A 13,465-nucleotide genomic window follows, 5' to 3' on the forward strand; every position below is an offset into this window, starting at 1 on the left:
GTGGGAGAGCACAGAATGTATGATCCTGAGTGTCCTGGACCTGCCCAGTGTAGCGAACATAGGTTTCGACTGAGGGGCACTACACGGAGCTTCTCTGAAGACCTCCTCAGATAAACTGCTGAGTTGCAGGTGTCGCCACCTTGCGTCCTGCCACCCTTGCTAACCACAATCGCTCCAGCACCTTCAGCCCACAAAGCCTGGAGAAGCTAGCAGCGTGGGCGCTGCTGAGGGCCCTCCGCCCTTTTGTGCAGTGGCTGGGCCTCTGGCGCTAGGCTTGGAAATACACCACCACTCAGGCCTCTCTTGGAAGAACTGCATCGGGCTCGGTGCTGGCTGCATAGGATTGGGGGAGCTGTGCCCAGAGCTAGCAGCACGCGGCAGGTGCCGGCAGGAGTCACAAATATCTGATGAATTTGATTACTCGGCTACTATTTATGAAAATAAATGTCCGCACGCTAATTGGAGGCTTCCCTAAAAGAAAACGGGGAGCTCTCCGGTTTAACTCTGAAGTACAACGTCTTGTTAGTTCACAAAGTAGGTGTAAGAAAGAGTTGTCCCAAACGCCCACCTCGCCCCCGTTCTCTACAACCTTTAGCAGATTGCGGTGATTTCGTTTTTGTTTATTTTATTATTATTTTTTAATAGAAAAGTCCAGGTTGTTGGTTTTAGGGGAGTTAGTCCAAGGACCTCTTCCAGGGGACGTGATCAATAACCCACTGTTAGAACTTCTTCCTCTTCAACCCTGGGCCGCGGACCGGGGGGCAGGATCCCCGGTCGAAACTGTTGGTTCTGGGGTCGTTTCCCATTCTCCAGAGAAAGTGCAGGCCCGGGGTGTGCCCGAGAAAAGTGATGCACAGTTGACCTCGCCTTCTCAACTTGATCTGGAGGCTTCATCATATTTTGGGACGAAATGGGACAGAAGTGACTATTAAAGCAGTTCTAAATAGACGACTGGCCTGAACCCAATCCCCTGAAATGGTAAAATGGTCGTTATTTAAAAAGTGTAGGTATTTTCTGGTGTTTTCCCGTCAAGTACCTGCCTAATTTCTGTATGGCACACGCCAGAAATCAATAGAAGTTAACAAGTCCTCCAAACAGTCTCCATCTCTTTGTTTAATCTCCTTTACAATAAAGCCAAGGGGAGAGAATTAAAAATCTTTGAAGTAGACCAAGGCTCAAAGGAATCAGCCAAGTAGACTTAAAGTAGTCACTTATTTCCCAAAACTGGTTTGTCGGGGAACAATAAAAGGAAGTAAAATTTATGGAGAAATTATACAGTGGATTTGTCACTTAAAATATCGTAACTGTCTCGAGGACAATACCCCATGCTGAGGATTAATGGTCCCGCCGGACCTTTGATTCACCAGTGCCTTTTCTTCGCCCTTGACAAATTGGATTTTTAGGAATGGGAAGGTCGCCTGGACCATTGTGTGCTAGCCATTCAGAGGCCTCGATTATGCAGGGGGCTGAGGGAACCACTCCATGTGACCCTCTCGGGTAGGACTCTGCAGCTGCTTCGCAGCGCAACTCTCTCACCAAACTACGCGCCCTTGCGCTGGCGGTGCCAAAAGGCTCCCGCCCCAATTGAAAAGGCGCAGTGCATGCCCGCCCGCGTCACTCCGCGGGCGGAGGACGCACGTCGGGGCGCGGCTCCCTGGCTAGCGCGCAGCTCCAGCTCTGTCACTCGCGCCCTTCCGAGGACCTGGCGCACCCGAGCGCCTGCCTGGGGGCGGCGGCAACAATGCACGGAGCCGCCAGAGCTCCAGCCACCAGCGTGAGTGCCGACTGCTGCATCCCGGCCGGCTTGCGCTTCGGACCGGTGCCTGGTACCTTCAAGCTGGGCAAGTACCTGTCAGACCGCAGGGAGCCCGGGCCCAAGAAAAAGGTATTGACCATTCAGACCTCCGCCCACTGCTGTTCGCCTCTCAGTGCCCTGACCCGGGAAAGGGCTAGAGAGAGAAAGTGGAGGAAGGGAGTGATTAAGTCGTTACCTGCTAATTCTGCCGGGTGGAAGGGGACTCCTGTTATTCTGAGCAAGTAGCCTCTTTAACTGTGAGAGCTGGACGGGTCGGGTTGAGAGGAGAGGATGTGGCCGAGAGGGGACAGCCCTGGGTGGGGTGCACTGAGGGCTGTAGGTGCCGGGACCATTCGCGGCTTGTGTTTTCCCCCGCGCTCTCGGGTCTCCTCAGAACCCAGAAGCCCACCCCCGCACCCTGACCTCAGCTCTCTCTGCAAAAGCACCCTCTTTCTGGGGGCGTAGGGCATCGAGAACCTTTCATCCCTTCTGCCCTTCAATATGTTAATTTGAGGCCTAATTTCGCCTTAAAATAATTTACCTCTTTTTTCCCTAAACAAAAAAAATCTTTGGGAGGCTCTCAGTTCCCAGAATCTCCTCAGATATATATATTTTTTCCCTTGCCGATGTCGGCTTGTGGGTTTGGAGCATATGGAGAGAGGATGAGCAAGGTGCTGGCTCTGACGCGGGCTCCAAGGGCGAGGGGCGCCCATCCGCGCGGGGCACAGGATCAGAGCGCCTACAGCGGGGCTCTGAGAGTTCAGAGTCCCAACCGGCAGGCGCCAGGGCCAAACCACTAGCTTTGACTCCCACACCCCACACACCGTTGCGACCCCTGACCAGGGAGACTTAAAGCACTCGCCCGCTTTGGGGGTGTCCCAGGAGCCAAAGGTCGGCAAACAGCGACCAGGAAATGAAGGCAGAAGTCAGGGGTAGAAGGAAGGGCTTTGGCTTCCTTGGCTTTATAGCTTGCTTTGCTTGGAGATTTCTAGTAAGAAAAAGCTCCGGTGTCCAGCCAGCGGGACTTGTACCTCGCTCCTCCTGCAATCACGCCCCCACCCTCCGCCCCTCTATAGTCTAAAGCAGGGTTTGGTGCCCACCACTCATTCCTCTTTAAACGCTTTTTAATTGCTTTTAAATGGCCTGCCAGCTGCGGGCAACCTTTACCCGCTTGGGCTTTGTTCTGAGACTTTCGCTGCAAGGCTCACAGGCACCTAGGTGCGATGCACACAGAATAGAGGAGGCATGAGATAATTTTTTTGTTTGTTTGTAGGGGGACGCTCTGGGTCCTGGGACTGACCTAGAAACGTCTCTAACCTGGTGTTAGGGCTGCTCTCAGAACTGCCAGTGGGAGAGCTGGGGTAGTGTGTGGGGAACAACTTGGTACAAGATGTGCTTAAGCACTAAGGGAGGATGTTCCCAACATCCCTCCCCCCTCCCCGTGTTGCCAAGGTGGGGCGCAGGAAAGTGGTGGTACTGTTAGCATAGGTAGACTTTCCTCTTTCTCCCTCCCCCAAGCAAGGTCATTAGGAATTCTCCTCCTTCCAGTAGCCCCTAGTGGTCTCGCCAAACCAAAAACAACCACTTTCCTGTGTTGGGTGGGGGTGGAGGATAAACTTTCTGTCTGGGTTGTGGGCCTGGCCAAGGTGCGGGGAGAACGACCACTGCTTGTGTTGCAGGTGCGCATGGTGAGAGGGGAGCTGGTGGACGAGTCGGGGGGCTCCCCTCTGGAGTGGATAGGGTTAATCCGGGCAGCCAGAAACTCCCAGGAACAGACTCTGGAAGCTATTGCAGACTTACCCGGAGGACAGGTACTGCGGGCTTCTCTCCACGTCCCCTAGTCCCCACCACCAATTCAATCTACCTAACCATCCCTGCGGTGGCCAACAATATTAAGAGCAAAGTGCTTTAGCTAGACGTCTCATTTAAATGTCTTGACAACCCTATAAGGTAGATACTATTGTTTTTCCGTTTGAAGGGTGAGGGAAGTGAAGTTCAGAGAGCTCCAGTAGCTTCTCCAGGGTCACACAGCATCAGAATCGGGATTTGAACCTTTCTTCTCAGTTGCTTTTTGACCAATTACCCAGGAAATGACAGAGAACTGTTCCATTCCTTGCGTCCCAGATCTTCTACCGAGCATTGCGAGACGTCCAGCCAGGGGAGGAGCTGACAGTGTGGTATTCTAACTCCTTGGCTCAGTGGTTCGACATCCCCACCACGGCGACTCCGACTCACGATGAGAAAGGTACCCACTCCAAAAGCGTGGATGGGCAAGAGTCCAGCCCTCCTCCTCCTGTCTTGAAGCGAGTCACTAGACATAGCTCAACTAGTGTAAAATGGAATTCACATTCCCTGTATTTCACGGCAAAGAGGAGAGGTCGCCACTACCTCCTTAAAATCAACCATAAACGATAACAGTGATAGTAATCTGGCTCACAATGGCAGGGGAAAAAGTACGCATTATGAACTTAATGGGGCCATCCTTTTTCTGATGCCTATTCAAAGAGACCATTATTTACTCAATTAAGATAAAAAAATTAGGCGCGGTAGTTCATACCTGTAATCCTAGACTTTGGGAGGCTGAGGTAGGAGGATCACTTGAGGCTAGGAGCTTGAGACCAGCCTGGGCAACATAGTGAGACCTCTGTCTCTACACCAAAAAAATAATTAGCCAGGTGTGGTGGTACATGCCTGTAGTCTTAGCTACTCAGGATGCTGAGAAAAGAGGATCACTTGAGCCCAGGAGGTCAAGGCTCCAGTGAGCTGTAATGTTACCACTGCATGCCAGCCTGGGTGACAAGTGAGACCCTGTCTCAAAAAATAAATAAATAAATAAATAAATAAATAAATAATAAAAAAGGAGCCTTAAATTGTTGTTACAGCAATTACATCCTGAGTTCCACAGAATATAACTCAAACCTGGATTGCTTTTACAAAGTCCAAGGACATTTCTTCTCCACTGGCTTTCCAGGAGAACAGTGCATTTCTACAGCATTTTAGAAGTATTACGGTACTTACAGCTGGTCAGTTGGCAGGTACTGAGACCCTTCCATTTAAGTGGCATTTATTCATTTCCCTTTGCCTACTTAAATTGAATCTGGGATGTATCCCAGTTTCTTCTCAGATTTATTTGATCCCTTCAAAGCCAAGAGCGGATTTATGCAAATTAAGGTGCAGTAACTAAACAGAAAAACATTTTTAAACCTACCCTTGAACACTGAAGAACACTTCCTGTGGAAAGAAGTCTAGGAGGTGCTAGAATAGTTTAAGGTCTTGGAGACTTCCTTTTCACATACAAAGCTACCATGGCTTTTTTTCCATGACAATGGTCTGTAATTTCTCCTAAAGACACATTTATTATTTAACATCAAAATAATGAATGCTGTGAAATATTCGAACATGCTGTCTTCCTGGATTGCCTGCTCAATCACATCCCTTTAGAAATAGGGTTAGAGAAATTAATACAAGTATGTGAATTAGGAAACACTTCATGAATAAGACAGAATGAAGTTTATTCAAAACAATGAGTCACTTTACTTTAAAGTATCATCGTCTCCTGCAAGTTAATTGTTTATTTTGCATGTATAGTATTCAAATTATCCTAAGATAGTTTGTTCCTTGCATCACATTATATTACATTCTCTTGTCAACTTCTTCCAGTAAAAAGAGACGTATAATAAAAGCCGCATAGTGGAGAACTCTCGAATCTGCCACTACAGAATTTGGAGGACCACTAACCTTGAGGAGCCAGCCATTTCTACACAGAACATCCTTTCTTAGGTAGTTCCAAATAGTACAAAAGCAACTGGAATAGTGGTCCTTGTGTTTTCCTTTCAGCCAATTGAGCTTATAAACATCATATGGTAACAGATGTCAAAATAAACACCTTTTTTTTTTTTTTTCTTTTTTCTGGAGGTGAGAAGGCGTGGGTGATTTTGAACCCTGACTTCCCCATCTTGGAGAAGTCTGAACTGTTGACTACCTTAGAGTTACATGAAGAGGAGGCAGCCACTTGTTAAATGTGTTTGCTACTCTTGGCATGATTTGGATCTGAGAGTCTGGAGAACATGTCAGTTGGTTAGGATAACTGAAAAAAAGTATATATTAAATGTATGCTGCTTAAAGCTTGGAAAGAGGAAGAAATAAATACGGATGGCTGCTATTCTCCTAATTCTAGCTAACTTCAGTGGGTTTCAATTTCATAGTAAGGTGGAGGAAAATACTGCCCCTTCATGTTAAGAAAAAAAGTGTATGTGGCTTTGCATTAAGCTGAGTCATTCTGCGGCAGACTCGGAAAACTCCCTCTTTCAAAAGGGGTGATGAGAGACAGAAAGGCTCTGAAGTTAGAAGGAAGGTTATTTAAGACAACATACCCACCAAGAGAACCCAGGATGTCTATTCTTTCTGTTTTTCAAGATTTCTTTTACATGAATGTTCAGTACAAAGTAACAGAACATTGAAATGGTTTTATCTAAGACTTCTATAAACAATTAGGATAGGGTCTCATAGGGAAATACTACTCTCCCATTTTTCTTTCTGCTCTCCTTGGAATATAGTGCTTATCACTTGAGTTTTCACAGGTGTTTCACAGGGGTGGGGGTGGGAGCTACTTGTGTTATGCAAACCCAGAAGTTAATATACATAAAGGGAAGAAGATCTGGAATTTTTCCCTATTGTTATTTCTGTAGTAATATTTCAGAAGTTTGAGCTGCTTGTATATGCAGAGGGGGAATTTAACTTTCCTGTTAAATTTTATGAGACTGATTTATATTTTGGATATTTCCTTGCGGTTCAACTAACTTCTTTCTCACAGACATCTTTCCCTTCAGTATTATCAATCAACCACGTTTTAAAAGAAATCCAACTGCAAGATCATTTCTCTCTACAGCAGTAATACGACCCTTTTAAGTGGAAATTAACTTCTAGTATGTGATCATATATGTGTCTCTTGGTTGTGTTCACAAACTCGGGCGAAATGAAAAAACTAATGCTAATAATACTAAACACAAAAAAAGATTTGACACCAAACACATATGTAGTGCCTGGTAGAGAATTCTGCACTTATTAAAAGCTGAGTATCTATATTTATTTATCGATCTATATCATATATATATATTCATATAATAAAAAACTAATATATTTTCTCCAAAGACTTTACTAAGCTTGGATTTGTGCAGCTATCTAGGAGTTAATTAATTACCAAGTGGCAGACAAGACAATGCAACATCATCCTTCTTAGATTATCATCATTCTTTATAGAGTATCATGGCATAAGATTTTTTTCTTTTCTCCCAGCAAATTAAATGGGGTTAAAGAGGAAATAAAGATACAAATAATTTTGAAGAATGGCAAATCATAGTCCCTATGTGGTCCTTCAGTTGGTCACGCTCCAGGAAAACCTCAGGCAAAGTGTTTAAGGCTGGAAGGGGGTGGAATGGGTGGGTAGGGGACACAAAAGACATTGTTCTATGAAAAGGAATGATTACATATGGCCTATACATACAGGATATTGTCTCGCCTGGTAATGAGGCGCTCACGACCATTAGATTGGTCTTTGTTCAGTTTATCCAAGCTCCTTGACATACGCTACCTATTCTGCAAACGCCAACAGATGGGCCCAGACACTGCACAGCCTCAACACTTGATTTAAAGCAACAGCTGCTCTTTGCTCTTACCCGGCCAGCCTGCCTGAGTGCTGCCCTTCCAACGAAGATTTTGCTTGGAAGGCCTGGAGGAAGTCTTCGTTGGAAAGGTCCCGTCACCTTTTTTGGCCTCTAAGTAGTCCCAGAGGATGGAGACACTGATAAGGATTGGCCATTTGGGGTTTTTCGGGGTCCTTGATACCGTAGGGCTACCGAACTTATATTTCGCCCTCTCCCGATACCGCTGGTCGAAACTTGGCCTTTGCCTTGGGTGCACTGGCGCTTTCTTTCTGTCTCGCTTGTTCGCCTCTCACCGGGTCGCTTTTCCATTCTTTCTTGCCCAGGGGAGGAGCGCTACATCTGCTGGTACTGCTGGAGGACGTTTAGATACCCCAACAGCCTTAAGGCACACCTGCGTTTCCACTGCGTGTTCAGCGGCGGTGGAGGCGGCGCCTTCCTGCACCACGAACACGCGGCTCGTCAAGGCGCCGTCCCAGCGGCTGATGGCCTCGGTCTCTCCCCGAAACCCTCCGCGTCCGATTTCGCCGCGCCTTCCCAGGCAGGAACTTTGCGACCCCACCCGCAGGGCCCGCCACCAGCTCAGGCCTGCGGTGCGCGGGAGGGCATCAAGCGCGAGGCCTCTTCCGCGCCCTCGGCCACCTCGCCGACCCCAGGCAAGTGGGGGCAGCTCAAGAAAGGCAAGGAGCAGCTGGACCGTGCCTTGGACATGAGCGGGGCCGCCCGAGGACAAGGGCACTTCCTCGGCATCGTGGGCGGCTCCTCGGCGGGGGTCGGCAGCCTGGCCTTCTACCCCGGCGTGCGCTCCGCTTTCAAGCCAGCCGGCCTAGCCAGGGCGGCGGCGGCCGCCCACGGCGACCCCTACCGGGAGGAGAGCGGCAGCAAGCAGGGGGCCGGCCTCACCTTGGGCAGGCTGCTGGGCGGGGGCCGGGCGTGCGGGCGCCCGGGCAGCGGGGAGAACTCGGCGGCGGGCGGCGCGGGTCACCACCATCACCACCACGCGCACCACCACCACCATCCGAAGTGCCTGCTCGCGGGGGACACGCCGCCGCCACCGCCCCATGGCCTGCCGTGCTCTGGGGCCCTGCGCGGCTTCCCTCTGCTCTCGGTCCCCCCGGAAGAGGCGTCCGCCTTTAAGCACGTGGAGCGCGCCCCGCCCGCCTCCGCCGCGCTGCCAGGAGCGCGTTACGCGCAGCTGCCCCCGGCGCCCGGGCTGCCCCTCGAGCGCTGCGCGCTGCCGCCCCTCGACACGGGCGGTCTCAAAGCCTATCCAGGTGGTGAATGTAGTCACCTGCCTGCCGTCATGCCGGCTTTTACAGTCTACAACGGGGAGCTGCTCTACGGCTCACCGGCCACTACCGCTTATTACCCGCTCAAATTGCACTTCGGCGGGCTGCTGAAGTATCCGGAGTCCATCTCCTACTTCAGCGGGCCAGCAGCGGCCGCCCTAAGCCCCGCTGAGCTGGGCTCGCTGGCCAGCATCGACCGAGAGATCGCCATGCACAATCAGCAGCTGTCCGAGATGGCTGCCGGGAAGGGTCGCGGACGCCTGGACTCGGGGACGTTGCCACCGGCCGTCGCGGCGGCGGGAGGCACAGGGGGCGGCGGCGGCAGCGGAGGCAGCGGCGCAGGTAAGCCCAAGACCGGCCACCTGTGCCTCTACTGCGGCAAGCTGTACTCGCGCAAGTATGGGCTCAAGATCCACATGCGGACGCACACGGGCTACAAGCCACTCAAGTGCAAAGTCTGTCTGCGGCCCTTCGGCGACCCCAGCAATCTCAACAAGCACATCCGGCTGCACGCCGAGGGCAACACGCCCTACCGCTGCGAGTTCTGCGGCAAGGTACTTGTGCGCCGCCGGGACCTGGAGCGACATGTCAAGTCCCGCCACCCTGGCCAGAGTCTGCTCGCCAAAGCGGGCGACGGCCCGGGTGCCGAGCCCGGCTATCCCCCGGAACCTGGGGATCCCAAGAGCGACGACAGTGACGTGGACGTCTGCTTCACAGACGACCAGAGCGACCCCGAGGCTGCGGGCGGCGGCGAGCGCGACTTGTAATAAGTCTTCCCGGGAAGGGGCGGGGCGAGGACAGAGGAATCGAGGGTCTATTCTCGCAGAAGAGGAACTCCTGGTGGTGGGAAGAGGGACCCAGTGGACAAAACCGTTTTTGTTTTTGAGAGGGCGCCAGATTTGGAACAGTGAGAGGTCCCAGATCTGGTGCTGAAACTCAGAGCAACAGTTCAGAGGTGGCGTAAATCCGGCCACCTGGACAGCTCGAGGGCGACCAGGACCTCTGTACCCCGGGCCTCTGGACTTCTTGGATGAGCTCACCCTGAACCGCCCAGGCGGTCTGCTCTTGGTGTTCAGGATCACATCAATGCGAACGTCACAGCGCCCTCGAGGGCGCACATTTTAACTGCCACGTATTTTTAAGTTGTACTTTTCTGTGGAGGAAATTGTGCCTTTTGAAACGACGTTTTGTGTGTGTATTTTACATTAGCATTTCATTTCTTAGGCAAAACACTAGTCACAATTGGGTAGATGTGACATCCATATACTGATTTCCATTTTATCTGTTCTCATGTCAAAGACTACGCCTTGCCCTATTGAATATAGTGGTAGCAGGTGTACAAATTGGTCAAGTTGCAATTATTTATGAGAGAATAATGATAAATGTAAAATATCTAAAGCATGAATCTAAGAGCACGCAATATATAATTTTAAAGAAAATATTCTATTTGGTAGAATACAAATGTGGTGTGTGTTGTTTTATAATGACTGCTGTACAGTGGATATAGTATTTTGGTTTTGGTTCCAGCTTGTGCAATCTTTAAGAAAAATAAAGATACAAACGAGAGTTTGTTCACTTAGTGATTTCAGCAGATATTTTAAACAAGTAGTTTAATTTGAAAACAATTTGCGAGGAGACTGCATAATAAAATAAATCATTGGAGACTTGAATACTTTGACTATTCATAAAATAATGTTAAGCAGTGTTGTATTATAAGAGGGAAGTATGCCATTTTCAATATGTGCATTTTACAGGCTCCCAAACATCAGGCAAAAGAATTGTTTCCTAAAACCATTGTTAATCATGCTAAATGTTTTCATGTTTACTGAAAGAAGTTCATGACCTTCAAGAAGAAAAACCCCACATATTGTTAAAGTATGGAACAGTAGAATCACTATTTCTTGTTGTGTTCCATTTTGACAGAACTTTCCTTGGGAAGCAAAAAAGGAAACTTGCTCAGTGTCTTTTATGAGTCATATATTTTATTAATTCAACAAATACTAAAGGAGGGTCTGTTTTGTTGGAAGTGCTGATCTATTTACTTTACTCATAAGTTTCTTTTTCCCATGTCCTTCTTCCAGTGGTCTTCTGCTGTCAGTATTGGTCCTATCTTACAGAAAAGAAAGCATATTTTTTAAGGTCACGGGGATGCCCATAATTAGAACAGCAAAATTAGAAGCAATGACTATATTTACTGGTTTTTAAAAAAATGCTAGCTAATGGGCAGATATCATAAAGAATATAATTTTGTTGACTAAAATTGGAAAGCACCCATCTCCATCCCCATATACACTCTGGGGAGGATTTCACTGTGGAAAGTGGAGGCTCAGTTAACCCCTTAGCTAAGGGCAGGTACATGAAGGGCCCATGTCCACAGCACTTTTTCAGAGATCAGTTTGAAGATTCTGGTGAGTCACCCAAGGGTCTGGATGTGGCGCTGGTAATTTAACTCAGTTAAAAATGCCCTTTATTTTCTGAATCCTGAATGATTTGCAAGTCTTCACCTTGTCTTCCTGTTGGCAACACTGCCTTAGTCGCTTCGCCTGGTGGCTGGCAGGAACATGTTCTGGCACATTACAGCAGGGGGGCATGGGTAGGGGAGGGCATTCGATTTCTGTTGGTGGTGATCTGCAAGATTTCTTCTATGAGAAAATGTATGCTAGGAATTATAGGTTTTTAGTGGCAGCTGACCAGAAAATGTTTTGCTTTGTAAAAGAAAGCTAACAGAGAGAGAGAGAGAGAGAGACAGAAAGTATCAACATGAAAATATGGTGACAAAGATACCATCATTTTTTGAGGACCTATACTGTGCCAGGTTCATATGCTACTTTCAGCTCTTTCCATTCCATAGAAGAGGACCATTGACTTGCCCCACCAGGTTCACAGTTCGTCACACAGAACTAGAAGTGAATTCAAGCATCTGCCTGCTAAATCGGCTCCAAGAGCCCAGAGCTTCTTGCTGTCTGTTTAGTATTGTGGTCCTGCCCTTTGAAGCAATTATTGCTTCAAACCAAATCCACCACTACAGAAGAATATTGGAAAAGCTTTTCTGAAATCAGAGCATGTGAGTTCTCAAGGAAAGTGAGAAAGGCTGCCCAGATTTGAAACATGGGAAACATTTTATCAGCTATAACAGTATTGCCCCCGTCTCCCGTTTTCTGGCTCAGTACCAACTCCTGTAACTTCTGAAAATAGCTCATAAAAATAAATTGAAAATAAGCCGGTGGCAGTGGCTCATGTCTGTAGTTTCAGCAACTCAGGAGGCTGAGGCAGAAGGCTAGCTTAAGCCCAGGAATTCAAGGCTGTGGTGTGCGATGATCATGTCTGTGAATAACCACTGCACTCCAGCCTGGGCAACATAGCGAGACCCCATCTCAAAAAATAAAATTAGTTTGGTTAAAGGATATACATTTAGAATTTAATAAAACAAAGGACCCAATATTCTGTTTCCCCTTTGTGAACTGGTATCTTCTAGACGTTGTTAAAATAGATTCCAATACGAAAAAATTGAACAAAGAGTCTCTTAATCAAAAGCCATGTGTAATTCTCCATAGGTTGCCTCAAATAACTCATATATTTGTTCATGTCTGTGCATACTATCATACGTAATGCCATTATTCATTTTAATGACAAAGTCATATCAGCGATATACAATCAGGAACAATAGTATTGTTTGTGTTAAGTGCCTCAGTTGAATTAGTGTTTCTCAGATTACTTCTTTCTGTCTCCTATCCCCTTCTCTCTTCTCCCTGTCACCCACCATTCAACTCTTCTTATCTTGGTGACCACAACTAACTTTGAGCATTATGCTAACGCCACTGGAGGTTTCTGGGATTCTAACTGAATATTTTGTACCAATTTTTTTTTTTTTTTTTTAAAGATAGGAGGCGTATTCATTTTCTTTAGAACTGAAAGACTCTAGATTGCTTGAACCTAGTTCGGTTGGGTATTAAACTGTTTTGTTAATCTAAATACCTCAGACAGACCTGGGTTCTAGTCCCGCCTCTGTCACTTACTAGCTTTGCATCTTGGGCCGTTTTCTCTATTGCCTCAATTTCCTCACTTGTAAAACAGGGCGAAATAAGCAATAGGATAGTTGTGAACATCAAATGAGTTAACGCAGGCCAGCAGCTTAGATCACACCTGACGCATAGTGAGCTATCAAACGATAGATATATTTTTGAAAACCCTAAACTCTAGCAACTCTTTGTGTTTTCATTTGGAAGATATCAACCTAAGGAGATAAGGGTTGACAACCTTATATAACACTAGCATCTTTTTGCAGAACACTCTCCTTGGTTAACTTCTAACCCCCAACTCGCATCAGCTTCAGTAAATAAAGGCTTTCCATCCTTTTGCTAAGGAGAGACTTCTTTCAGAACTCTTCCTTCTCAGGCCATCTTTCCATTTTAAGCTGAGACAACGGTTCAAATGGTTCGTAGCGGTCAACTGCGTGGTAAAAAGAATTCTCGTTTGTTTTCACTAAATTTTGAAAAGCTTGGCTGGGCATCGAGGGATGAGCTTAAGCAGAAGAACGCAGCGGAGGTGAGCGCGTGTGCATGTCTTCCTGAGCCAAGCATAAGCTGCAACTCCGCAGGATTCTACTCTGGGGAAAGTATATTTAATATCTAGACTCTGAGGGAAGGACTGGAGTGGCTAGAACTACCGTTTGGCGGAGTTACAGGAGTAGTGATGACACTGCTGGTGGGGTCCTAGAGCCG

General features: G+C 47.8%; 1 protein-coding gene across 1 annotated transcript; it reads left to right on the top strand.

The window, feature by feature from the left end:
• The first annotated feature begins 595 nt into the window (after nt 1-595).
• Nucleotides 596-9,595, top strand: PRDM13 (PR/SET domain 13). The gene is made up of 4 exons (XM_003897947.3): nt 596-1,885; nt 3,475-3,606; nt 3,920-4,040; nt 7,782-9,595. The coding sequence occupies exons 1-4, from the start codon at nt 1,742-1,744 to the stop codon at nt 9,509-9,511; spliced, it is 2,127 nt and encodes a 708-aa protein (XP_003897996.1). The 5' UTR covers nt 596-1,741; the 3' UTR covers nt 9,512-9,595.
• The last annotated feature ends 3,870 nt before the right edge of the window (nt 9,596-13,465 follow it).

This window comes from Papio anubis, chromosome 6 (assembly GCF_008728515.1).
Source record: "Papio anubis isolate 15944 chromosome 6, Panubis1.0, whole genome shotgun sequence".
In the NCBI taxonomy this organism is placed as follows: Eukaryota; Metazoa; Chordata; class Mammalia; order Primates; family Cercopithecidae; genus Papio; species Papio anubis.

Bases quoted from the DNA above. Each gene is read 5' to 3' on its own strand.
- PRDM13 (XM_003897947.3), top strand. From the start codon at position 1,742: ATGCACGGAGCCGCCAGAGCTCCAGCCACCAGCGTGAGTGCCGACTGC. The intron at 1,886-3,474 runs GTATTGACCATT...CTTGTGTTGCAG, and splicing joins AGCCCGGGCCCAAGAAAAAG to GTGCGCATGGTGAGAGGGGA. The intron at 3,607-3,919 runs GTACTGCGGGCT...CTTGCGTCCCAG, and splicing joins CAGACTTACCCGGAGGACAG to ATCTTCTACCGAGCATTGCG.